Below are 26664 nucleotides of genomic sequence, written 5' to 3' on the forward strand. Positions count from 1 at the left end.
GCACAGAGACTCAGAAACTGGGTCTCATTGAGTTGCAGCCCTGGTCCGTGGTCTCTGAGCACCATCCCTCAGCTCAAACACTGCCCACCAGAGCAGGAAAGGAGGAACCGTGTCCTGCTGAGAGGTTCCTCGCTGCTGTGCAGGAGCTGCTCCACCTGCCATTGGCTGTGGTGAGAGATATTCAGTTTCTGCAGAGCCTGTTTTGGGGTATCTGTCCCTGGGACTTGCCAACATCCCCATGTCTCCGGCAGCTCAGAACTTTCCATGAAGTTTGTGTGATTATCAGCTGCTTCATTGCTCAAGCTTTCTAGAAAACGGGCTTTCTCCAATGTTAAAAATTAGCTGCTCACCCAAACCATGGTGATTATAGGTTTTGAGTGCGTCATGGGAGGAAATCTTCTGGAAGTGCTGGTTGGAGGGAACATAAGCAGAATGCATTGTGATTGTCAGCTTCATGAGTCTTTATCTCTTGGGTTTACTAATCTAGTATCCCAAACAGCTGCTTTCTTGATAGCACAGGGGTTTGGAAGTGCCTCACCATGCCACCAGGGAGTTTGGAGATGTTTTTATCTCAGGGTCAGGCAGGTGGGGGACCCTTGCAAGAGGAGGACTGCCAGCCTGCCTGGATTCTATCACAACTTCAGTTCTTTTGAGTAAAATATTTCTTCCAGAAAAGTCAGTGTCATAAAAATTCAGCGATGGAGCTGGAGAAGATGGTAGCAATGAAAACTGATAGATCTGATTAGCTTCCCTGTTAGGCTGGGAGCTGTTCCAGCCACACTGGAACTGCTGGCAGGCTTGGGAAGCCCATGTTTCTCAGACCTGCCAATAGAGCATTGTGCAACTTATTCCCTGCAGTGAAAATTTAAATTCTACAGAAATTAGTTGCCTAGAGGCCTTTCATCTCCCAGGCAGTTTCCTTCTTGCCTTAGTTGATTTTTTCCCCCATGCTTGATGAGGAACATCAATGAAGGAGGTACGTAACTGTTGAGAACCAAGGGGAGTGTGCTGCATGGATATGGCTTTGTGGGCAGGATCTGTGAGATCTTTCTCCCACTGTGGATAGGTGAGGGTGATGCAATTCTTCCCCAGAGCTTGCCAACCCTACGTTTTTTGCATAGAGCAGGGAGTAGATGTTTGGCAAAAGTTAGGGACTTCGCATCTTTAATTTAAAATTGAAATAGCTGTCAGGTGAAGTTGTGAGAGACTGGGGATCCCAGGCTGGAAGGAAAAGGATGCCCTTATGGGCCACGATGCAGTGGGAATTCCAGATAGTGCAGGAGGACCAAAAAGACCTTACCTCTCTTCTAACTTACACTGAAGCTCCAAGATCTGATGGTGGTAATGTTCAAAGTGCTGTGTGCTGCTCTTGATTGGAGGGATGAAAAATCTGGCGATGGGATGCAGCCAAGATATCCTGCAAAATAAACTCTGAACAGGTAGAAGGAAGCCCTAAGGAGATGCTTGCTGGTTTTCTACAACAGTTTTAGCCCTTGTCAGCATTACCAGAATTTACAGTGATCAGTGGAGGACTTTATGCAAAGAAAAGGCAGCTGGTCAGGATGACTTACTTGGGTCACTGTGATCTCTATTATAATTGTTCCCTATATGATTATTTTGAGGGTTGAGCAACTGAGAGCTGCAGAAGAGACGTGCAGCTTTATTTCTGCGATGTGTGAAATGTTCTGTGTTCATTTCAAAAACGTTCATCACTCTTTCTGTCTGAAAAAATAAAATTAAATTCAGGAAGTCTGCAGGAATTTTTGTGAAGTCTAACTTTAAATGCTCACCTTTCCTTTTATCGCCCTTATCAGCACATAGAGCTCAGTATGTGAGGTTTTTAGCTGACATTTCAAATCGCTCTGAGTGTGCCTGCATCCCTTTTAAAGCAGCCTCCCCTCCCAGATCAGAAGTGACCAGGTTTTTTTGTTAGACTCCATGTTCCTTTAATGTTTTCCTCTTAATAGATGTTGAAAGCGTTCTTCAGAGGCACGGCACAAAACATTCAAATAGTGATACGAGCCAGCTGAAGAGACTTGTCAGGGAGAGGGAACATTAGGAGAAGGATTGAATACAGATGGATTCCTCAAAAGTAATGTAACCTGTTATGATTGCTTTGAAATCCTATACCCTTTCCATCTACTTACGCTTACCAAAAGTTTACATTTGCATTGATATATTAGAGGCAGAGCTAAAATGGAAGTAATCCCTGCTGTATACATGCTTAAGTGTGTAATTTTAGCTAAATAAAACAGTTGTGACCAAGCTCTTGCCTGCATCCTCAGTGGGAAGCCCACACCCGTGGAGTGCTGCAGGAGAGCCTGTCCATCCTGGCTCCTCCACCCGGCACCCATATGCTCCCTCTTGGTTCCTTCAGCCATCTCAGACCCATACCCGACAAACTCTTCAGATGCTCTCTGTTGCTTTGTCTTTCTATCAACAGATGATACAAAGGAGAAATTGATTGATCTGTGCATTTTATTCTATATATCATAGTGTTTTCTTAATATACTGCTAGAATAATGCATGTTTCTTCCAGAGAGTCCTGGGAGAAGGTCCGGTAGAAGTTGGTGCTATATTTTAATTGGGTTATCCAAAAAGCATCCTTCTCTTTGCCCGCAGGGAAGGCCTGAGCTATCCATCATTCCTGCCTCAATTTAAGAGGTTGTATCAGCCTCCATCATGCAACTGTCATGTAAGATTTGACAGGAGGGCTGCACTGCCCAGCACTCCTTTAATGTTCAGAATGACCATTATGCAAGGGGAGAACTGGTGAAGGGGGGTGGTAAGGTTTTCACTTATTATACCTTGGTTTTTAGGGTGAACTTGTTCAAATTATTTCCAGCCTTAACTATTTGCCCTAGAAAGCTGTTCTGAAATCTGATGGAATATAGAAATAAGGTTGCTCCACTGCACATTTACAGTGACAGACAGAAAACTTATGTGCTGGAAGATATCTGTGGTGACTCTCCATCCCAAGGTGCCTGGAAGTGTTCATACCCAACTGACTCTGTATTGCACACAAGCGTGGAGGAACCTCACAAGGCTCCCTTTTCCTCAAGCAATCATGAAAAACCTCAGCTGATTCAGTTTTGAATGTTCTTTGCACTGCTCAGCAGCTATACTGAGCTGCATCACCTGAGGAGAAATAGCTTGGAGTTTCTGTTGGTTTGTGGCAAGCAAAGTATTAGTTTTCTTTTTGTGAGGTTGGAAGGGTAGTTTGTTTCTAACTGACCCCATAATGGACCTAAACCAGTATGATTTTTCTTAGTAATCAGTGAACATCCATGACTTCTTCTATTACAAGGAAAATTGGTTCTGTGACTAGGAGCAGAAGGGCAGGGTGAATAGGAGCTGTATGAGCAGTGTGTTAACTGAAGGCTTACAGCCCTTTCGAATTTAGGTTTTAAAATACTTTGGTAATGCTTCCAACCTTGTATACTGAGTACCATGTTATACATAAATCATTCTGAAAACCTCCACCTTAAATGGGTTGCCTGCCAGTCCCAGTTCGTAGTGGCTATCCTCCCTTTACGCTCTGTACAAATATGCGGAAACTGCCAGCTTTCCCTTTGCGGGTGTCTTGCCTCTGGTCCTTCCATCTGTGTGTTTCTCACAGGTTTCCTTGTCTTATCTAAACGTAAACTCATCAGGGCGATGACTATTTTCTGTTGTCTGTAGGACTTTGACCGCCGCTGAACAGTCAGAAAAGCTTTTCATGGCAGAACAAGGAAGCACAAATTGTGTGATGTATCCTCGTTGGAGGTGTTTGCTCAAGGTCCGTTACAAACCACATCAACTGGGTGCTGGTTACTGAGTTACTAAATAAAAGATCATGCCAGTGAGCTTCGTGGTCTGAATTAAAACAGGACTCTGATTTTCAGAGCTGGTAACAGAGCTTGCAAGACCCAGGAATTCATCAACTTTGAGATCTCTTACAAACGCTGCTCTTCTCGCAGAGGAGTAAGAAGGGAGAGTGGGGGATTAAATTATGCTGTGGCACTGTGTTGGTGTGAATGTTTCAGCTTGTTCTTCCTCCTGGCAAATTGCAAAATGACTTGCAGTGACAACAAGATGCCTACGTGGCCTGACTGTCCTGTGGTGTAGCAGAGCTGCAGGCACTTTCGCAACAGTAGCTTTTCTATGCTGGTGGCAGAGTCAGCGTGAAGGAGCTCTTGCCTGCTTGGTTCACAGGCTGCTTCACCGTTAATGCAGGTCTCCTGGGCAAGGAACTCACTTCCCAGGTTGGCTCACGCAGGCAGTCTCTCTTCCTGTCATTTCATTGAAGAGAAGGATGTTGGCTTGCTTACACACGTACTTGAATAACTTGTCTGCAGGACAAGGTTGTGTACGAACTAGCCTCCGGAGATCCATGAACAGATTGTCCATTGGAAAAGCCGGTGTGATTAGATGGTCCTTCCTGGTGGAATTTGCAAGTGTTTGATGTGCCCAAATGTGACATTTGAGGTCAGCTTTAGGTACTGCATTGTAAGCAACAGCCATTTCTTGTTTTACTTCCCTCCCTTTGCAAATATGTTGGTGAAAAGAGGGATGTAAAAGCAAGCATAGATTGGGTGAGCTGTGCTATGCATCCTTTGCTGTTGGAAGAGTAGAAGCCTGTTTTGACCAAGAAAAGTGTTGTCTTGTCATCTAGGATTGCTTTTAAACGTCCTGCCTTGCTCATAGGATGATCACAGTGCTAAGCAGTCAGCTCATGGACACCATAAATCCTGATGGGAACTGGACTTCTTCCATACGGTCTGGTTCCCTCACTTCTGCATCTGTTAACAGTATCATCTTCGTTACTCCATGAATTCCCGTTTGCTTCCACTTATGGGTCAAATTATTCATGGTTCTATCAGTGCAATTTAGGATGAACTCATGTTACTCTGTAGCCTGTCACTGATGCTGGGGCTCCAGGCAGAGCCCTTCTGCCTAGTGATGCAGAGTATGGTCAAGGTTGTGTCCTTCTAATCTTACTCTCATTTTTCTTGCAGGCATGGGTCGTGGAGAGAGCCTGTTAACCCTTACTATGTCAACACGGGCTATGCTTTGGCACCAGCAACCAGTGCCAATGACAGTGAGCAGCAGAGCATGTCCAGCGATGCCGATACGATGTCGCTGACAGACAGCAGTGTGTAAGTAACTCCAATCTGATGGGACAATAAGTGCAACAATAGCATGCTTGTTTCTTGAGCAGAGGTACTTAACTGGGTACTTCTCTTGGAGTATTTTGCTGCCAGATTGTGCTCAATTTGTGATAGCTCTTCAGTAGGATTGGTGACTGACCAGTTCTAGGTTATGTGTGGTGGCCACTGCACTGTAACACAACTTGTACTGATAAAGCCCCCCCAAAATCTTTTCTGCTTTATCTAGTTCTGATCCTCATGACAGTGCCCTGTATCTTACCCATGAGATAACTTCCTTAAAGATGGTCTGCAAAGGGAGAAAAAAGGGATTCTTCTTGTGACTGCATCTCTGTGATGGAAAAAAAGGATTTGGGGGGAAATATTCAATGTTTTGTCTGGTTTTTTAGTAGTGCAAATGCAAAGTTTCTTCTGTAGAGCAGAAATCCTTTGATTCTTCAAGCGAAAGATGACAGGTTTACAGAATTAGGAGAGGGTTTTATTAACATCATTGCTGTAAACACAAAGTCCTCCAAGAGGCTCATTTAGTGTCACTGTGAATATGAGGAGCTGTCAGACCTTGTTGGAGCAACTTTCCAGCCTTTGTCACAAATGTTAAGGGGTGCCACAGCAGATCCCCATCTGCCCTCAGTGAGTACAGTGAATGTGCAGCATGGTAAGGAGGATTCTGTGTCTGCTGTGGTGGCTTTATGCTAGCCAGTAGTGTGCTTGTCTCTGGCTCTGTGGAGGCTTGGAGCCTTTTAGGAGCAGCTATTGAGCCCACTCTGCTCCCTGGCACCAGCTCTTTACACCTTACCCATGCCATGTTACAAAATGGAGGAGGCAGACCTTGGCCAAAGGGGCATGGGAGGATACCCCTAGGACAAAAAGCTGTAGAGGACCGCTAATTGAAGGCTCTGTTTGATACAAATCCAGCTGCTTTGCCACATCCTTCTGCGATTCTTCATATTCATCAATTTGTACAGAGGAGTATTCTGAAGCTGGCAGGGGTCATGTAACTTCTTGTTATCAGGAGAGACAGATGTAAGAACTCTTCAAAATTAATTAGCTTTTAGCACTTCCTTTTCCGCTGGTCCAGTAGGCTCATGGGGTTGCACTGATGGTTATACCTGCAATAAGTTGTGATCATTTATGACAGAGTTCTTCACCCTCCTAATTTTTATTTCAGTAGCCATAATTTATTTCTTTCACAAGGGGAATAATTTCTGTTGGACTATCCTACGCATTCTTTTTTCTTTGCTCCTTTTTCCTTTAGGCATTTTAGCCCTCCTATGCCCACCATCCCTCCTATGCTTCTAGACTTTAATTACCTCTGATATGTGGGCTGCCTTCTGCTAATAATTAACCCAATCTCAGTGGTTCATTTTAAGTAAATCTCAAAAAGTCGTAAGGGTAAACCTGTGATCTTTCTTTCTGTGCATCTTAAACTGAATGCATGCAGATTGATCCCCAAATTGGGATTCTGGATGTACAACCTTGACCTTTGGCTTACAGAAACTCTGTCTGTTTTCAGCATTTGCTCTTCATTACCTGCTTTAAAACTCCAGTACCAGGTTTTGTTCAGATTTTACATGGCATTGCTGAACCTATCTGCCTCCTGAGTTTCAAAGGAATTTTTGCAGAATTGCTCAAGGCAGCAAAAATGAAGAACAACCAGACGCAAGTTAAAGAAGGGACTCCTGCTGCTTGACAAGACTTACATGTCTTGGTGCTTTGAATTTAGGCCTCCTCTGAGGAAAATGGCAATAAAAGCCTCATTCGCTGATGAGCGAGGTTCTTCCCTATATGTGCTGTTTACATACAGCGGTCAAGCTCAATAATGAATAAGTCTGGCTTCTGCTCCAAGGCAGCACATGAATGGGTGTGATCCCAAGGCAGAAACCTCTGTGACCCTCCATCAGAGGAGAATGTGTCTGGACAATCAGGATGCAAACATCAGTTAATTGGAGAGCACTAATAAACCAGCAGGCAGGTGAAAGGAGATCATGGCTAGATGCAAGGCATGCTCTTCAGCGTGGCCAACTCAAGTTGGTGGAGAAGGCAGACACACTGAGTTCTTGCTTGTTCTCTGGTGTCACCAGCTCCCTTCCAAGCTTTGATATGGTATGGATCATGGGAGTGTGGGGTTTGGATGTGGCTGCAGGCACAGCCCAAGTATGCAAAGCTTCTAGCAAAGACCTGAGCAATGCTTTGGCTGTCTGGCCTCCTGAGTTGCAGTGAAGGGAGGCAGGCACAGGCTTTTCAGGAGCATCCAACTCACCAAAGTGTTTTTAAAAGTCATTTCTGTGGTACCAGCTACAAACATGCTTGTTTAAAAGACAAACTTTCAACAGGATGTCTTTCCAAGCACTGGTAAATATTGTTGTAATGGGTTGAATTTATATAAAGAATATGTTATCAGTCCCTGTTGTTCGAGGAGTTTGCTTTTTGAGTGGCTTAAAAAACATTGCTCTTAAATGCCTGCGCTCTGCTGATTATTTTTCAGTCTTCCTGTGTCATACGAATTCCTCTGCCCTTGTAGGCAAAACAGCTCCAGTCGTCCCTGCTGAAGCCTGTTTTTATAATCGGCACAGCAGCTGTGTTGTTTTAGCTGGTTTATGTGGAGGCAAGGTCTGGAGAGGACACGGTGAAAGGCTCCGGCGAGCGCTGGCCCGGCAAGCGTGCCGTGGCCACATATGGGGCTGAGTTGCTCACCACTGGTGTTTGGTGGTGGGTCAGTGGTGGGTTGGGGCTCTGTCTCCACTGCGGGCTGCTCGGGGCCTGCCTTAGGGTTGCAGCACCGTTTACAGTGCAGTCCTGAACTGCTCTTACTATCTCTGATAACCCCCACATAAGGATAGCATCTTTCCCAAGTGGAGGAAACAGCCTCTGGGTAGGAGGGGTTGTCACAACAGAGATGCTCAAGGGAAATTAAGGCAGCTCTAGTTAGGAAGGCTACAGGCAGGAGATAGATGAAATGCATTAAATTGCCATGTGATGTTCCAATTCAGATGCAGAAACGCCTTAGGTCCATATGTTTCATTGTTTCTGCAAGAGCTTACATGGGTAAACAAGAGGTAATGTGTCCTCTTCAGCCCAGTGTTGTGGTCCAGCTAAAAATAATACTCCTTCCTCTGGCTCTTACCATATGTCCTGGCTTATCTTGGTTGGGAGACAGCTTTGCCTTCCCCCAGGCGCTTGGGAAGCCCTCCATGCTGGTGGGCTTGGCTAGAGGGATACTCACTCTTCCTCAATTCCAGTCAAACCTGCCTGAGAGTAAGGGTGACCATTTGCTGGAGCAAAGAGGTTTAGGGCAGCGGTAACTCCTTCAAAAAACCTTGTGGATTAAATATTGTTCCTCAGATGACTGGCCTTTGGCCAGAATGCCTGGCGATTTTCCCATTGTGCTTCTTTATGTGAGAAGGGTCTCGGTGACAGCGGTGCTTTGGTAAGAATAATTGGTAGAAAATACCAGTTTTGCTGTAGATTTGTTTCCTGTCTTTCCTATGGCCAGTGATCCAGAATGACCTTGAGTTCTGCTGCATTTAAACGAGTTTAACAGCTTTTTAATTTAAAAGATCCCAAATGGTGATTTCCAACTTGTTAGGCTTGATGGTTGGGTTTGGAGCCTGTCTACAGAGGAGCAAAGACAGCCCTTGTTAGAAGAGTCCAACTGCAGAGCCACAGCAAAACCTCCCTGCTCACTGGAGGCTCTTGCAGGTCAGTTTGCAGAAGAGAGGAAGCCCCCATGTTCCCCAATAGCAAACCAGTTGTGTTATCATTAAATGAATGATGGAAAGACTTGCTCTCCCTGTTGCACTTCAGCACAGAGATTTCTGGTGCTAAAGAGAATCACATGATGAAACAAGGAAAAACAGTTTGGGAAAGTTTTATTTTAAAAGTAGATGTGCTCTAAAAAAGTTTTGATTTTTTATATATATATATATATAAAAAATATTTCTCTATCTATTGAAAATATCTCAAAGCAAGCTACCTGACAAAAGGAAAACAAAAGTACGGTATTGGTTTTCCTTGCTTTCCCTCCATCTATTGAGTAAGGTTTTGTTGGGATAAAATTAAAGTGCTTATCTTTGAATTTGCTTCCTCTGGTTGAGTTGGCACAGTACATTGAACGAAGGAATGTTCCAAGTTCAGAGGTGGCATTGGGGAATCTAGTTAAAATGACATCAAAGGCAGCACAGCAGGGCTGAACATGTGTTTGAAGCCGGATAGATTAGAGGCCATTATCAGCCTTTCGCTACTGTGCTGGGAACAAAAGTCGCTCTTTCCGCTGGGACTGCTGCTGGGGAGAATTAGAAAAAAAAGAGAGAAAGAAAGAAAAATCGCACCTTCTAATATAATGCCTCTTTTCCCGTGAGTGGCTGTGTGGCAAGTTGCTGGCAACCAGGTTTTGTGTGGTGGTCAAGCTGAAATGTTGTCTATTGATGCCGACCAGCAATGGCTAAAATAATCCCTGAGATTTTGGTTTTCATTTTTTCCTGTAAAAGTTGCCAATTGTTCGTTGCCATCCAGCCTGGAAAAAGCTGCATGGTGATGGGATGAAACTCTAACCGTTGTGGCTCTCAAGCTATTTTTCAAATGGAGGTTTGTCATTAAAGAAAATGAAGCTGGCTAATGAAAGCTATCGTAATCGCCTGTCGGTATAGCAACGCTTGGGGAAATTGCTGCTCCTGTAAGGTGTCACTGCCGGGCGCAGCTGAGGTGATGCTCTTCCTCCTCCCGCATTACCTGCAGCCACTAGCCAGAGCTGTAATTAGCCTGGCTAATTTTCTGTTGTCTCATTTGTCTTCCTACTAAAAAGCACTTGTCATTAATCACGGGTTTCATTTTGTTTTAATGGTGTTTAATTTTGAATGCCTGGGTTACTGCATGAAATTGATTTCTGATGTAATTTGGTGGCAATTCTGCCTGCACCCACATTTCCAGAGAGCCAGCGGGCAGCAGGCACAATGGAAATGGCAAAGCAAGCTGATGGCGACCATCCTTGCACAGGCTGGTGCTTGTAACTCGGGAGGTTTGCAGGCAAAACACTGAAGTAAATTGTGTTTTCCTTGCCAAATGGCATCTCGAGTTTAGAAATCCACTGGTGAAACTGTTTGGTTTATGTTCTTGAGAAGCAGCTGTGCTTGGCTATTGAGGAGGGGGGTAGGTGCTAAGTACATTTGGCTTGTGCAAACATCTTTTCATTGTGAGATATGTTGCGACTGGCTCATTTGCAGTGCTCAGAGTGGTGTGGGGTTGGAAGGAGACTATGTGTGTGTGCATGGAAGTTATTTAGTACTTTGGACAAACCAAATCACTCCATTCACGTCTTCCCATTTCTATGGCATTGTACATCGTTCCCAAGCAGTTACTTTTACTGCATCAGGGAAATGTGTAAAATAAAAAAAGAAAGCTCCAAATTGCCAAGCAATGTTTTCGCATTCATTGATTTTTCTCAAAATAACCTGGTGTCATCAGGAGATGGGCCCCTGGCCCTATCTCATAACTGGGCTCCGCTTTATGCACATCCTCCTCACCCTGGGTGTAAGCAGGCTGGTCACAGTGATGGGAACAAGAATGCATTTCCTTTCTTCACCTGCAGTCATACGCAGTCAGTGATGCTTTGCCATTAGGGGTGCTTAGTGAAGCCTGGTGCCTCTGAGCCCCCTGACATGCCGTCACTGGGACCTTCATCCACCCTGCCCTGCGTGCAGCCCCAGCAGAGGTCTGCACCGTCCTCCAGCTCATGGCAGAGCCACAGACCCAGCTCCTGGTCTGTTGGGACCAAGGGTTGTTGTCACCACTGTCAGTTGCTCTGCAGAGATCTCCATCACCAGCTTTTCCAGCAAAGGCACAAACCTGAGCAGAGCTGGATGTCACTGCCCATGGCATCCCTTCCTAACCTCATCCAGCCTCCTCTGGAGAGAGGGCTAGGTTCTTCCGCGCAGTAACTCCAGTATCAAGCCCATAATTTCCGACTGAGCTACGGTTCATCATAAGAGCAGTGGAGCCTACCCCTTCGCTTTGATAACCCATTTGAGAAGTTGTCACGCTCTTAAAAATATGTACCTTGTTCCCCAACCAAGTTCCCCTTGGTGTAGATGTTCACTGGGCTCCCACTCCTCCTCCTCCGCCTCCTAGCCTGCCCTGTGGTTTAATGGGTATATTACAGGCTCTCTAAGAGAAAGCAACCAAGTATGAAAGGTACCAGGATGTGGTCCAACTCCTTCTCCCTGCCCTCTGTCAGGGGCAGTGGTTGCAGGAGCCCTGCCTTACTCTGCTCCTGGCAGATGCCATGTAAGTCCCCCCAGCACCCACTGCCAAGAGCATTGCTGGTGCAGGGACCTCAGTCAACATCATTCCCCACACAGATTCCTCTTGCTCTGCTGCGCTTGCCCTGGGCATCCCAAGCCTTTCTCAAAAGTAAAGGGGTTTCCTACCTGCCACTGTGCAACTGAGAAGCTTAAATGAACATAATTAGAGAAAGGCACTGAAGCAGAGCATGTTGTTGTTTTATTCCGGCAGAGATGGGATCCCACCATACAGACTCCGAAAGCAGCATCGCAGAGAGATGCAAGAAAGTGCCAAAGCAAATGGACGTGTGCCACTACCTCACATTCCTGTAAGTAGCACTATCTCCTTCCCCAGAGGTAAATATGCAAAATATGTGAGATCTCTAGCTTACCGTTGCTCTGCTTTCTCGAGTTTAACCCCCCCTTAGCACTGTGTTCATTTGAGGATGTTTTAAGATGGATGTGGACCATGCTAAGAAAGGGCTTGGCAGCTTTCTGCTGAATTAATTATCCAGGGCTGCCCCAAAATGCATAATTTTTCTTAACTGCTCAGTCAGTAGCGAACTGTTTCTCCTGGAGGAGAAGGGAAGCACTGGCTCACATTTACCTGAAAGCAGGTTACGTGCCCTCGGGTGAGCTGGAGGTGTTTGAAGAAGGTGTAGGAGGCCATTGGACATGGAGGATGGTGTAGCTCTCAGCCAAAGTCAGCTGGGGAGATATACAACTGTCCCAAGCAGTATTTCTGCACTGGGCAGCCAAAGGCAGCTGTAACCTGTTCTCAAGGACTCGTCAAAGCCCGCCTGGGGACATGAGGCAGGAGAGCAAAGAAGGTGCAGGCGTAAGTATTGCATTTGTCTGACACTGTCTCCCCAATTGCTCCAGGTAAGCAACCAGCTTTTGGAAGATGAGCATAACTGCTAGGGCTCTGCAGCACCATCTGCAACTCTGCTTATTATTACTTTCTTTTTATGAGAAGTTACAGGTGACATTTAATATCTAGCAGGGAATAAAGGTGCTTCTTTCCCCTTTGGACAGCTGGACTCCAGCACAAATCAAACAGGGAGAAAAACAGCCTCCATCTGCTTTTTCCAGAAGTGCCTTCAAACTTGACACAGCTGTTTTCATCCTGCCTGCTCAAAGCAGCACAATAGCAGCAGCAATGCACCCTTGTTTTAATCTGATTTTTTTCTTTTTTTAAAAAGAACTCAAAAACCCCAAACCACCACTCTTTGTTTTGCCTTTTAAATTAGATTATTTTCCTTAGATTTAAGAGGGTCTCCTGTGCTTTGATCACTGGGTTGACAATAAAAGCCCTGGCTGCAGACGCTCGCTAGCCATCCTTGCTCAGTCACCTCTCTTTTCACACAGTTGCTTTCACAGTGTGCTCGCTGTTGAAAAGGCTGGCTGGGTGCCTTTTTATTTCACTCGATGCTGTTTTTACTGTAAGCATGGCTTTGTTAGAGTTGAAGTTTGAAAGCTTGGCCTTTATTTTTTGTTTTTATTGTTGTTGCTGTTCCCCAACAGTGGGAACGACTGAGTGAATATTCTCCAACTTCAAAGCTTGTCAGTGGCTTTACCTTTTGGATAAAAATAATAGTGCCTTTCTGTTGATCGTGTGCACTGGCAATGCCTCGATGAACTGCAGGTTATAAACTCGGAGTATGGAGCATTAAATATGTATAGTGAGCTCTGCTTTAACGAACTTCCATCTGCCAAACATTTCTTTTGTTGAACTGAATAAGTGTCATTCCAGCAGCAGTTCCTTGCAGGCTAATTAGTTTTACTTAGCATTAAATTTTATCGACCTTTTTGAAAACCAGTTTAAAAAGGGGGGGGAAAAACAAGGTTTAAATTGGCCACCTGCTGCTTATAAATTTTTATATTATCCTACTTATCTACACAGTCTTTTAGAATTACATATTCCTCCTAAACTACACATAGATGCTTCACAAGGATTTTTCTGTGAAACATCCGCTGTTCCCATTAGGTTCTGCACTGTAATTTTAAGTCCCAGGGAAAAAGGCATCTTGATGCATATTTATATGGGAGTGGAGGACTGAGAAGTCGAGTTAGTTCTAGTCTTTCTCCAGGGAATAAAAGTTTAGTTCAGACACTCTGGCACCTCCTGCCAACCAATTACTGACACAGAATTGGCATCGACTTCAGAGAGTCACAGCTCTGCCCTCACTTATCAATCAGCCAAGAAAGGAGAAGGTAATTAGACAATATGTTTTGACAACACCAGTGTGAAATGTTGTAAAGTTAGTCTTTCAAAATCACCTCTAACTGCACACTTATTGAATTAAATGTCCCAAATTAGCAAGGAGCCATGCAAATGTTTCTTCAAGTGGTGCTTTCCAAAGCCAGTGGTTAGGCTATCTCACAGCCCACAGCTAAAGCAGTCGCCATCAGTCGCCTAGACCTGGTGGTTACCATGCTTTTAAACATGTAGCAATGACTAATTTCCAACCTTTGAATGAAGGTCTTTATGGACTCATATCTAACCAGTGTAGCCAGAGTCTGTGTTGATAGTGCTTGCAGAATGCATGGCATGTTTTCCTAGTGATAGTAGAGAACCTTCTACTTCCGAAAAGTCGTTTCAGAAGTCCTTTAGAGACCTTACTGTTCCCTTACAAATGAGTTATGGGGCTATTACACAAAATTCTGCAAGAACTTACATTACTTTTAATAGCAGCACTTTTAGTTAGGTCCAGAAGCTATAAACTGTAGTGATTATGTGTTCATAGGAGACTGCCTGCTAGGTTCAACAGCTGTGCTGCCTCCTAATAATGAAGGCATGTGCTGGTTGTGTAGGATGCCCTGCTGTGCAGCAGAAGATCTTGGTGCATGGATGGCTTGTTCTGCATCTTCCACACTTCCCAACTCACCAATGCTCCAAGTTTGGAAAAGCTGTGCTTTGTGAAATGGCGCTCTGCCTGGGAATGCCGTGGGTGAAGATCACTAGCAAGCAGTGAGACCTTTGTTTTGTGCCTCTGGCAGGAACCCATTACATGGCAAACAAGTGTTGCTTTTCATGTGGTTTTGCGTCTCTCTCTTGGATTTGAGCAGAGACTTGGAGCACCAAGGAAGGAAAGAGCAAGTAAGTTCCCAAAGGAAGGGTGAAGGCATAGAGAACGCAGGGCTGTATGTATGCAAGGTGGCTTCCGTAGTGTTCTTGAGTGGAACACAAGAATTTGAGTGACCACTGTGCTATGCTGTACAAGTGAGTAGTGTACGGGATGAGCCCTGGTCTTCTGCTGCCTGGATAACTACAGCTAAATGAGCTTTCTGCTCCTGTGAGTTGGAAACATGCTCAGAATTCCCATCAGCTGTTTCATGCCGTTCTCCTCAAATGCCTTGCAGGAGTGGGACTCCTTGCTAATCCCTGAATACTGCTAACGTGGATGTTGAAATTCAGCTATCCATGAGCTTTGCCACAAGCGTTTCTGGTATGGAAACACCATTTAGTCTTTAAAACTATGTATCACAGAGGACTGCATTAATCTGGGAAACGTGGAGGTTCAGAAGTTCTTTTCTCTTGGCTTCTCTAGCCTGCTGTCTTCCTTTAATTTTCAAGACTGACTTGTGATCTAAAGTTGGCCACTCGGGCATCATGGAGGCATCAAAACTCCTGTAGAAGAGGGAGATTTAGCAGCACAGAATTCTTTGACCCAGTTGGATGTGTCAGAAATGGATCCCTGGGGCTGGTTAGAGACCTCTTGCCAATGATAATGTTGTAAAACTTCCTGTTTCATCTCAGAGCAGCTGAGATTTATTCTTCCCAAGGAGAACCTGCAAACCACAGTGAGATTCTTCACTTTCAGCCTTTTCATGTATAGATCATAGTAAAACCAGACATAGTTTTAGGATGCTGGTGTGTTCTGATGTGCATGTTGGTCCTCAGACCTCAGTTTCTCAGGGAAGGTGAATTCCGTCAAAAGCCAAAACCTGCATCAGCCTCATGGAGCAAAATCCACTGCAAATCCCACTCTGTCAGCTCCAAGAAAAGGAGAAAACATGATAGCAGGTGCTAAGTGGAACTACCAGAGAAATTAGGTATCTCACATATTCTTAGCAGGCTGCTTCTTCCCAAAGGTACCAGAGACTTCACATGTCAAGGAAAATGTTCCAGTGATAGGTACCCCAAGAAATCCTTCCTCACAGCTGTCACTAGGAAAGATTGCTCCATGCAGAACACTTCAAACAATTTCTTTCTTACCAACCTATCTGGCATTCACCCTCCCATCTGTTGTCCTCTGCAACCTCCACAACTCAGTGTGGTTTGGTTCTGGAAACGTCTAAATGGAGCACTTTCTTTCTGAATTGTTGACCCATAATGTCCAAAGATCTCCTTCTGGTCCAGACTGGATGGCTGGATCCTCCAAAACCAGCCAGCTCTTGGAGAGTTCTGCACCTTTTACTTGGAACAAAAGCATTTGGAACTTTTGGAACATTTGGAACTGCGGGGCTCTGTATGCCCACATGAATCCAGGGACAGGTTCAAAATCCTGAAGCGCTGGAGGATCCTCCTCTGGGCGTAGGCTCAGCGTGGCTGGTTTTTGACGGAGCATGTCTCACGTCATTCTCTTCATGGAGCATGACTCCCTTCAAAGTCAAGCCCATCATCTGATAAAAGTTTCAAACACTTTGTTTTAAGCCTTTTGAACCAGGTAAATGCAGTCCATGTTTGCTGTCCAGGGAGACAGAGGGAGCCCTCAGCAGTTATCGTGTTGTTTCAGCACAGAGAATTTGCATTCATTCCTCTGAAATACTGCTGGTTTTGGGGAAGCCTGTGTAGCTCATCCTTTGAGCTAGGAAGAAAGTCAGACCCATAGCAGCAATGTTCAGAGCATCATCCTGCTTGTGAGCTTTCTGTGAGTGCCCATTACGGAACAATACAGGGCACTTGCAACCAGTATCTGTGGGGTGAAGTGAGGTTTATTTCAGTTGCATTGAACTTGAATGGTCAGGAAGGCTGTTGCAGAGATGGCTTCACAGAGGAGACTGCATCTTGCGCCCTTGAACAGGCTGCTGAGGACCTCTGCAAGCTATCCTGCTGAGTGGAGGCCTCCAAGTATGGGGCAGTAGTTTTGCAGATGCAGTGGTTTATCAAAGAGAGAGGAAAACGAGTTCATCCTAAAGATTCTTGGGTTCAATTACTTTCATTTCTGTAGTTGAGCTTTAATCACCTCCAGACTTTGAGAGTTGTAAAAGACCAAAGTCATCTTGAGTTCCCTGGCTACAGCAGTGACTGAATGTCTTCAGATTCTTATCAGAGATGGAGCTGTGGTGCTTAAGCTTTGCTGGGCCTGGAGGCAACCAGCTTATTTTAACAGCACTCGAACATGCAGGTTAGCAAACATCAGCCTTTGTACCCACTGTTGCTGGGGGCTCAGGAGACACTTTGGTTTGGGATGCTGCCTTGCATCAAAGGCTTTGAAAATAAAGGGAGATTCTTTCCCAGTTCTGCTTTTCTATGGAAGCCACTGCAGTAGCTGCACCAGGGAGACCCAGGACTGTAACTGCTGAGCACCAACCTGCCTCTCATTAGGCTCATTAAGTTTCTAACGGAGCAGGGCTTGGTGCTGCCGTCGTATAAACAACCGCAGGGAGAGTTGGCATGTCTGAGGTGGCAGGAAGGCGTGAACACATCACCAACGGGTTGCGACTTGTCAGGCAAGAGAGAGATTTCCCTCCTTGGGAGTCGCTGGCGCTGCCTCACAAGGTGCTTGGTGGTGGTCATGGGTTTGGGGTTTCTGATGAAAGCAGACTGCCTAAGCCAGAAGTGTTCCCTTGGGCTATGCAGGGGGAATGGGGAAACATCACTTGGATCCTAAAAGCTCCCCAGGGAGTAACAGAGCAGGGACCAGTTCTGTCATGCCTTCCCCCATGATGGAGCAGATCTGGGGCCCATTTCTGGACAGCACAAGTTCCAGCTTTGGGATGAAGCATGCAGCTTCAGCCTGTGTGCCAATATTTCAAGACTAAATGTCTTTTTTGTTGATGAAAATCTTTTCCTGCAGTGTTTCTTTTTAATACAGGCCATTGATTTGCTGGAGGTTCTGGTGACAGCAAAGACTTTGTCATCCCAGGGTGGGAGCCACCTGGTAGCTCAAATGTGGTTATGTCCTCTACAGCAGCTGCATCCCTGGATGGAGGGGATCTTTCCAGCTAGGATGGGTCTGTCCTGCCTCAGACAGCTTCAGGGCTGTCAGTCCCTCTGCTTGTCACAGAAGGCGGGTGCTAGAGCAGGCAGTCCTATGCCTGCAAAGCCACATCATGTCCACAGATGTGCCGTGGGATGCTGCAGCCCAGCACCATCCAGCATGGAAGAGAAGGCCACAGCAGTGAGCATTGGAATTGGGATTTGCTGGCAGGGTTGGGTCTTGCTCTCGGTGAACAATCCACATGGTGCTTTAACTGAGACTCTGCAACCCAACTCGGCTGTCACAAAAGATGTCTTCAGCTTCTCAGTGCCTCTATTTTTCTTCCCTTGCCTTCCACTCGGGAGCTGACAGAGAGAGAAAACCCAATGTGATTTGCATACTTTTTGTCAGGTTTATTTTAGTCTTCCACATTGATCTTTTGGCTGATCTGGGATAAATTCAGATGGTCTCTCATCCTCCTTTAAAGATTTCAAGCTCGATGTCTGCCTCTGGTGCTGCATTTGTTCTTTTGCTATGAATTATCTCACATCTTCACATTTAATTTTATCTCTGGTCCTATAGAGTGTGTATTTCTCTCATGTTGGTATCGAAATATTTGAATGCAGGTTTTTATACTGTTGAATTCTCTATATATTTTTTCTCCAAATTAAATTTTAATCTCTGCTGTTGTCATTTTTTCTACTATTTTAACAAAATAATGCAGAAGGAATAAAAATGAGGGGGGAAAAAACAGCAACTGATAGCTTCATACTTCAGTATACAAACTTCTTAACACAGAGCTCAGGAATTTAAGGACAAAGTAACTCAGCATTAGGAACCAAGAATGCCCTTGGACTTCCATAAATATTCATTTGTTCACCCAGAGCAAGCAGAAAAAAGGTATTTGTGCTTGTAGGGTCACTGTATTGATAAAGCAAGCAGGGGATTGCTAGTTGCATGGCTCTGAAGAGCTAAGATGTAATCCTGCAGGATCTTCAAGTAAGAGAGGATGCTTTGTGGGAATCACGGCTTTTTGTGGCTGGACTGGGTTGGAGCAGAAGATGGAGGGAAGTAAGATGTCTTGGAGGTGACAGGATTTCCACTTCTTTCTGTGGCTGTGGGCTAGATCTGCAGATAGACCAGCATATGCTGATCCACCTGGGGTAAGCTAGATAAGTGTATGTAAGAGTCCTCCTTCTATCAAAGTCAAAACATCACTACTATAAGCATGATTTTTGAGAGTTTTCTCTGTATGTCCTTTTCCCACCCTTTGAGACCAGGATATTCCTGTTGACCCTGTGTACTCTGGGAGGAAAGCAAGCACATCCATCCCAAAGTGGAGCTTGATGCCAAAAGAGCTTGTTGAACTGTGGCTCCAGGGAATCTTTCCCTTACATGGGGTGGTGTGTGGAGCTGGTGCCAGCTTGTGGTGATGTCTCAGCTTCCAGTCCCCTGGTCCTAGGCTGTACCTCTGCCTGCCCTCCCTCAACTCCCCACCAGAACGACTGGCATTTCCAGTTATCGAAGCCTCCAAAGCAAACGTGTGGTTTTCCATGCATCTTTTGCTAACCCCGGTGTGTTTTCCCTCCAGCGTACATACCGAATGCCAAAGGATATCCATGTTGAACCAGAGAAGTTTGCTGCAGAACTGATCAATCGTTTGGAGGAAGTACAAAAGGAACGTGAAGCAGAGGAGAAGCTAGAGGAGCGCCTTAAACGCGTTCGAGCGGTTAGTAAACTCCTTGCCCCCTCTACCAGCCTGGGAGTCTGTCTGTGTACTGTACACCGCAGGGAGCTTTCAACTGCTGTGGAAGCAACTGGAGTAATCACTTCTCTGCTCCAACAGCCATGGTCGTCACTTGCACGGAGACTCCTGGAGGATCCCGTTGCCCCAGGAGCTTCCACAGTGCTGTTTTCCTATACATGCAGAGCTCTGTTAGCTCCAGCACTCCCTCCCTGCTGTTAGATACCAGCTATGGCACAGCAGTACCCACTTCCGCCACCAGTTAGGGGTTGTGGATGCTCTCAGTTGTCTTTTTGGCACCCTTGCTCTCCTGACTTTGTGAGCAATCCCTTCCATGTGACTATGTAACAAGGGTTTGCCTTCCCCTGTGGGGTTTTCTGTGATCCCTGTTTTCCCCACAAGTAGTAACCAGATGGCGGATGATGTTATGCTTGGAGATGTTTGTGTCTGCTATCAGGCCGTTTCTGCCCATCAGTGCCTAGCTGATGGAACATGTTTGTGTCTGCTATCAGGCAAGGATTCTGACCATCAGTGCCTAGCACATCCCTAGAAAATTTGGAACTGATCAGGTGTAGCATCCACAAATCCTCTCCTGGGCACATGGGTGGCTGGGGAAACCCAACCCAGCACCATGTGCTGTGAGCCCTGATACCACTGGGGCCCTTCAGAGCTCGAGGACTCGGTAGATGAACCAAGGGAAGTGTAGAAGGTCTTTAGCTCCACAGCAAGTTTCGAAAAGGAGAGAATGAGGTATTGGTTATCTAGTACTACCTGTGTGAGACACTCTTCAGCACTATTCACACCATGTCTTCTGAGGTGATGCATATCATTGGTACCTGTACATTTTGTGCTGGGGATACAGGAGAGTGTTCAGAGGACACCACAGTGTTGCTGAACATCACCAATGTCAGTATAGCTACAACCCTGTGTGAAATAATTGTGGGTCTCTGCAGTTAATAGCTGCTATGGCCCTGAGGCAAAGGCTCTGTGCTTAGTAACCCACAGCTCTGCCTTAAAGCAGAGGTGTTGGTGCCTGTTTTGGCTAGCTCTGTGCTTTCAGAGAGGCTGAGGCTCTAGGGCAGACCCTGCAGCCTCATTAGAATATTTTTAAATGTTCATCTAGCAGGTCTTTAAACAGGAAAAAGCTGTAGGTTTTAAGTATTCATGTTAAATCACATCTGCATTTCAAATGCGGAGAAGTGAGGAAGGCAGAAGGATTGGTAAGGTTCCTTCCAGCCCCAAGCACTGTCCAGCAGGCTTCTGACACCTCTGCATCCAGCATCCAGCCAGAAAAAGCCAGTGAGATTAGATTAGATTCCTGTTAGATTCCTGTACTTCTGGAATTTCTCTGCCTGGTACCTATTGCTTTCTAGATGAAGCCAATGTAACGGCAGCATTTTCTGCTAACACAATCCTAGAGCACTCTTCCTCCTCTTCCCACGGCTCAGTTGCATCTGCCACCTGTACCAGACTACATTATCACAGCGCTCTTCCTCCTTGAAGAAGCTGCCAGTAGCAATACCATAAAATCAGCAAATACCTCTGTGCCAGAGAATAAATTTAAGTCTGTTGAAACACATTTTTGTGTGACTTAATCTATTTTTAAGCCCAGAACTCCCACTAATGCTATATATTAAACCTCCTTGCTGTCTCCAGAATGTATTTCATTGACTGGCTGGCATCTGGCATTAGCCATTCAGGAAAAACTCAGAGTAAGCAATTGTAGCTTTTTTAGGTCAGCACTTGAGGTGCAGGAGCTGCTGGTATCAGCAAGAGGAGAGCTTGAATTCTGGTAGATCACAGAGCTTTTTTCTATGACCTGAACACCAGGACTACAGGGTAACCTCTTACCGGGTCTGCATGGCTCACTGCACAGCAGCGCAGGGAGAACCACCAGTGTTGGTCACACTGGCCAGTTGTCAGCTTAGCAGAGAAGCTGAAAATATTTTGCAAAACCTAGGAAAGAATAACTTTTCTCTTCCATGCTGAGCTGCCTGCAGGTTCCCTTTCAAAGCCACATCATGCAGCAACATGGAGCAGAGGCATCTGATTTAAAGCCAAATGCCTTTTACTGGGAAGAAAAAAAAAAAAAATTTCTGATTTTCAAAAAAAACCCACCAAATTCTGAATTCATTAATTATTCTGAGCAGTGTAGGAGAGGATTAGAGGGTATACGTGTTCCCTTATTACTTTTTGAGCCACCTCAGTCTCGTATCCGCACATGGAAGCCGCATCAGCATCGTATCATACTGATAAGTATCGTATCATACAGATCATTCTGTCTTTGTCTGACCTGGGTGAATTGAAAATAAGCCAGGAGAAGCAAAGCCACCGCTGAGACTCTCGCTGCTTGGATATAAAACATGGCCTAACTAGAGAGGGAAATCATTTGCATGATGGTCGAAAGCGCACTCGTGGTTAGGTGAGCTGTTTTGCCCTAACCACCAGCAGCAGCCTGATAGGTGGGACTGGGAGAAGGCAGAGGAGGAGGTTTGCAGCAAGGTATTGCTTGGCCGTAGCTCATCAGTGCAGGTCTCTCCTTCTAATTCAAGGGGAAGGACACCCCCAGCCTTGCTGGAGAGTAAAAATAGCTCAGCAGTCAGCAAAGTTGAAGCCTGCGTCTCTGCCGCTGCCTTTGGGAGCTGAAGGAAGAGGTTTCTGACAATACTGTGTCAACAAAGCACCATCTAGTGGTTATGGCACTGAGGCCTCCCCGCCTGCGAGAGGCTGTGCTGCTGCCTAGCTTTGCCCAGCTCACGGCAGCGAGATGCTGAAGCATAGCTCCAGAGCCCATGCCACCCTGTGTCCAGGGAAGCTGAGCCCGTGGAGGGGGGCTCCCCAGGCCCACAGGTTTCTTTGATGTAAAATGCTGCAGTTATTGCCTCTTGTCTTGTCTCTTGGTCTTGTTGTCTTGTTTTCCCTTTCTTCTGCCTATGCTTGGTGTTTTCCCTTTCTTCTGCCTGTGCTTGGTGCACAGAGGGATGCAGGCTTAGTGGCAGTCATGTACAGCTGGGTACAGGCAGGTCAGGGAGGGAGGGAAGGCTGCTACTGCATTGCCAGGCACAGACCACCATCGGGTAACATGAGCAAGGAGCTCCTTGCAGTGCACCAGTGCGTGTGGCTGAGCCAAAGCTTGACTCTGCTGTCCTGCGTTACAATCCCAGCCTGGGTTGCCCTGACCTTGTTAGTTTTTTGGTGAAAAGATTCAGCAGAACTAGTACCTGCAGCCTTGACTCGACCCTTTGCCCTGCTCAGGGAGAGAGAGCAGCTTGGGATAGGCACCCCAATTCATAGAATCATAAGATAGTTTGGGTTGGAAGGGACTTTCAAAGGTCATGTATTCCACCCCCCTGCAATCAGCAGGGACATCTTCACTAGCTACTGTTTTCTCACCGTTGGGGCTTTCTTACCTGCTGCAGGGCTGAGACCAGTGCTAGGGGGTGGGAAGCCAGCTTCCCCAGGCCTGCCTGTACACCACACACCCCAGCAGCACTTGCTTCTGCCTGAGGACATGCTTGGGGTCCAGTTCTCCTGTTCAGTGACACAGACGAGCTGAGCCAAGGCAAACAGAGAGAGCCAACGCATCGCTGTCCTTCTGTTAACCCACCCTAACCTCAGTCTTGGAGCAAAGCAAAGTACTGGGTCTCAGTTATTGGCAAAATGGAGTTCCAGAGAGCCAGAGGATTTCCCAAATCCCAGGCACCCATTTGGCTGGATCATTCCAGGTTGTCACACTCATGCTCCTCTGCTCCGCTGTGACGGCTCTGCCGGAGCTCTGGGCTCTGAGCAGAAAGGATGCACTGCTGTTCCTCACGGATCTGCACATGGGTCACATCTTGCCCTGCACATTAGTTGGTGTTTAAACCTAAGAATTTTCCACAAAGTACCAGCCCTAAAAGCCTACCAAGTGCTGAGCTTATCAGGTTATCAAAAACTGCTCATAAATGCCTGCCCCGGTGGCAGGGATTTAGTCAGCACATGCTTCATCTTTTCTTGTCCCTGAGCTAGGTTCCCAGGGACAGCAGTTGGTAGCTGCAGTGTTGTGGCTGTAGATGAAAGGTGCCTCTGAAATTCTTCAAAGCAATTTGTTAGAAAGTGGTGTGTCCCCTCCAGACGTGGGCATCATGTCACACCCCCAGGCTTGCAGTGCCCATGCCTTTGGCATTTTCAAAGCTTGACATTGTCCCTGCTTCAGGTTTGAACCCCCAGGTGTGACACTGGGAGGAAGTCTGTTATTTGCTTTCTTTCTGTGTGGTTGGCAGCTGAAACTTTGAAGCTGGTTAGCAAGTGATGGATGATGACATCATCTGACAGGCAAAGCTGATGGGAGTCACTGTTTTCTAGCAGATGCATTTATCTGGCAGGACAGAGATACCCTGTGCTGCAAGCGATTTCTTTACATGCCAAAGGAGGAAAAGAGAGCAGGATTAAAGGACTCGCTGGAATCCTGCTTATGTAATTAAAAAAAATAGGAATCCTGACTTCCAATAAAGAAACCTCATAAATATCTGAGTTTATGTTGGAGCATGAAGTAGTTTGTCAGCATCAAAACTGTGGCTGTCAGCATGGAGGAGTATTGTTCTTCCTGGCAAGGACTGACAAGTTGCTAATAGTGTGTCCTGTGAACTACCAGAACAAGCAGTTAGTTCCAACCTGTTTCTTTATCTACATGAAGTGTTTCACTCCAGCCTGTAGCAGGCCTGGGAGAAATCAATGTTTGATTTTCAAAACCATTCATGCTGCTGTCGACCTTCAGTTGTTCCCTTCTGTTACAAGCCCACTGTTGGCTTTACCTTGTGAAATAGCCGTTTGAGTGACAAACTCCCCTGATCTCACCTGACTTGAGAACTGTTTTGCCACATATCCTGTAGCTTTGGGCTTTATCTGATGGGCTTTGAGGCAGTGCCTTACCAAAGGCTCGTAGGAAACACAGGTGCAGTGCAGTTAAGTTGTGTTTCCGCTGATGGTTGTTACAGAACCACCTTCAAGGGACGTAGGAGCTTTTTAGTAAGCTCTGCCCAATCATACATCTGATTGAGTTGTTAATCTTGTCAGAAAGCTGCATCTGTAAACCCTGCTTGTGGTGTGTGGGCTGCCTGTCAGAGGTTGCCTCAGTCTGTTTAGGTAATGCATGGAGACCCTTGCTAATGGTGGCTCAGAAAGCAGGTACACAGACATGAGCAGCTCTGCTCGGTGGCAGCAAGACTGCATAGGCTTGGGTTGAGCATTGGGAAGTTCCTTGCTGTCTGGGACAGGTCTCCAGAGGGCTGGTGGATCTCCGTCTCAAAGGTTTTCACAATCTGGTCGGACTAAGCCAGGCCTGACCCAAGGGTTGGCTGCAGTCCTGCTGCGGGTGGGAGGTGGGACTGAGGACCCTTTCACCACCCTGCTGTCGTTCTCTGATTGTTCTCATGTTTCTTGCAGGAAGAAGAAGGTGAGGATGCAGATATCTCTTCTGGTCCCTCAGTCATTAGCCACAAGATGCCTTCCGCCCAAGCCTTTCATCATTTTGCTCCTCGTTACTCTGAGATGGGCTGCGCTGGGATGCAGATGAGAGATGCTCACGAAGAAAACCCAGAAAGCATCCTTGATGAACATGTACAGCGTGTGATGAAAACACCAGGCTGCCAGTCTCCGGGGCCTGGACGCCACTCTCCTAAGCCACGGTCTCCAGAAAGTGGCCACTTAGGAAAGCTGTCAGGGACACTAGGAACAATTCCTCCAGGGCATGGCAAGCACGCAACAAAATCAGGAATGAAACTGGATGCAGCTAACTTATACCACCATAAACACGTCTACCACCACATCCATCACCACAGCATGATGAAACCAAAAGAGCAGATCGAGGCCGAGGCCACGCAGCGAGTGCAAAACAGCTTTGCTTGGAATGTAGATTCACATAACTATGCAACAAAGTCACGAAACTACACTGAAAACTTGGGCATGGCCCCTGTCCCCATGGACTCTTTAGGCTACAGGTGAGTCAAGCAACACCCACTGGGAGTCCCAGAGCTGTGGCTTCTCCAGGAAGCTCTTTCATAGATGGGATGTAGCATGTCAGTGAAACAGTAGCTGAACCACATGTTCTTGTGAAAGCCTATGCTGGGACACAGTTTGAGGGTCTTCTACTGCTCTTCCCCTTCAGAAATGGGTGTGCCCCCAATAACCCTTATAGACCACTTTTCATCTCTCTGATCTGGTGCTGAAAGACATCCTCCAGCCAAGATTTTTAATGGTCTTGGTTGTAAAGTAGGTTTTCTGCTCCTTAAAGCAGTGGAAGTGCTTAGAAATTACAGATGCTGGTCTACTTCCCATCAGGAGTTTCTAAGTATAGGGCTGTGTCTCGGAGTCTGGGTGACAGACCAGTCTCCTAAGGTGTTATGAGAGGACAAAAAAGCCCTCCTTGTTGCAGGTCCTAAGCCATTCACCAGAAAGGCTCCTTTCTCTTCCTAACAAAGTGATGGACGCTGCAGTGCTGCCATGGCATCCTGTCCCAAGGGCATGCTCTCTGGGGTAGGGGACCCTCTACCCAGAAAAGACATCTTACTGCCTATGGGCTTTTGCCCATCTTTCCTTGGCCACTTGAATTTCTCCATCCCTTCCATGCTGAGGAGAAAGGGCGAAGCTCCTTCTCCACCATGGCAGGTTCTGCTAGTCCTGTTACTGGATGACTGCAAAGGTGAGAGTGGGCTGCCTGCGATAAGGGATGGTGATGGAGCAGCCCCAGGGGAGAGCTGGGCCGGTTCCCCAAGGCTGTGGGTTTGGGGTGTTGCTTTGCAGCGTACCAGGGGTGGGATATCTCGTGAAGATAGGTGGCACCAACTTCCCAGGGTGGCAGGAGGGAGGCAGAGCGCAGAGGCAGCCCAAGCTCCAGGGAGGCAGAAGCATTTAAATCTGCCCTGTTTCTATGGGGAAAAGGTTGTTTCAACAGAGCATGAGCATGGCCATGCTGGGTCAACCCAAAGCCCATCCTACATCAACTATAGCATGTATTTAAGGGGATTATAAGAGGTCACATTCAGAGCTGTCCTTCCTCTGGCACAAACTCCCAGTTCATGACAGTCCCCAGGTTAAGAACTTCACAAGACAAGAGGTTGCAGCAAAGTTTGGTCTTGTTTGGCAGCCAGCAGTCTCTTGCAGTGGCTCATCTGGCTCCTTGTTGAACCCAGCCGAGCTGCTGCCCTTCAGCCCCCCACAGCTGTGTCTGTGGTTGATTACAACCTGCAGAAAAAGCGGGTTTTTTTGTTTGCACTGAACCTGCTGCTGGAGAATTTCATTTGATACCCACTAGTCCTCGAGTGGTGAGAAGAGAGAAGGAGTTGTCAATTCGTCCTGCCTTTGTAGATCTTCAG

The 26664-nt window shown here is 46.4% G+C and overlaps 1 protein-coding gene across 5 annotated transcripts in view; it reads left to right on the plus strand.

The window, feature by feature from the left end:
* Nucleotides 1-26664, plus strand: part of AXIN1 (axin 1) — an 86358-nt gene that overhangs the window by 49905 nt on the left and 9789 nt on the right. For all 5 annotated transcript variants that reach the window (XM_030482431.1, XM_030482429.1, XM_030482433.1 and 2 more), the window contains 4 exons: nucleotides 4998-5138; nucleotides 11655-11751; nucleotides 19160-19297; nucleotides 24737-25290. In XM_030482431.1, coding sequence (XP_030338291.1) covers nucleotides 4998-5138; nucleotides 11655-11751; nucleotides 19160-19297; nucleotides 24737-25290 — 930 coding nt within the window. The remainder of the gene's footprint in view (nucleotides 1-4997; nucleotides 5139-11654; nucleotides 11752-19159; nucleotides 19298-24736; nucleotides 25291-26664) is intronic.

The sequence above is a fragment of the Strigops habroptila genome, chromosome 4 (genome assembly GCF_004027225.2).
Source record: "Strigops habroptila isolate Jane chromosome 4, bStrHab1.2.pri, whole genome shotgun sequence".
Taxonomy (NCBI): Eukaryota; Metazoa; Chordata; class Aves; order Psittaciformes; family Psittacidae; genus Strigops; species Strigops habroptila.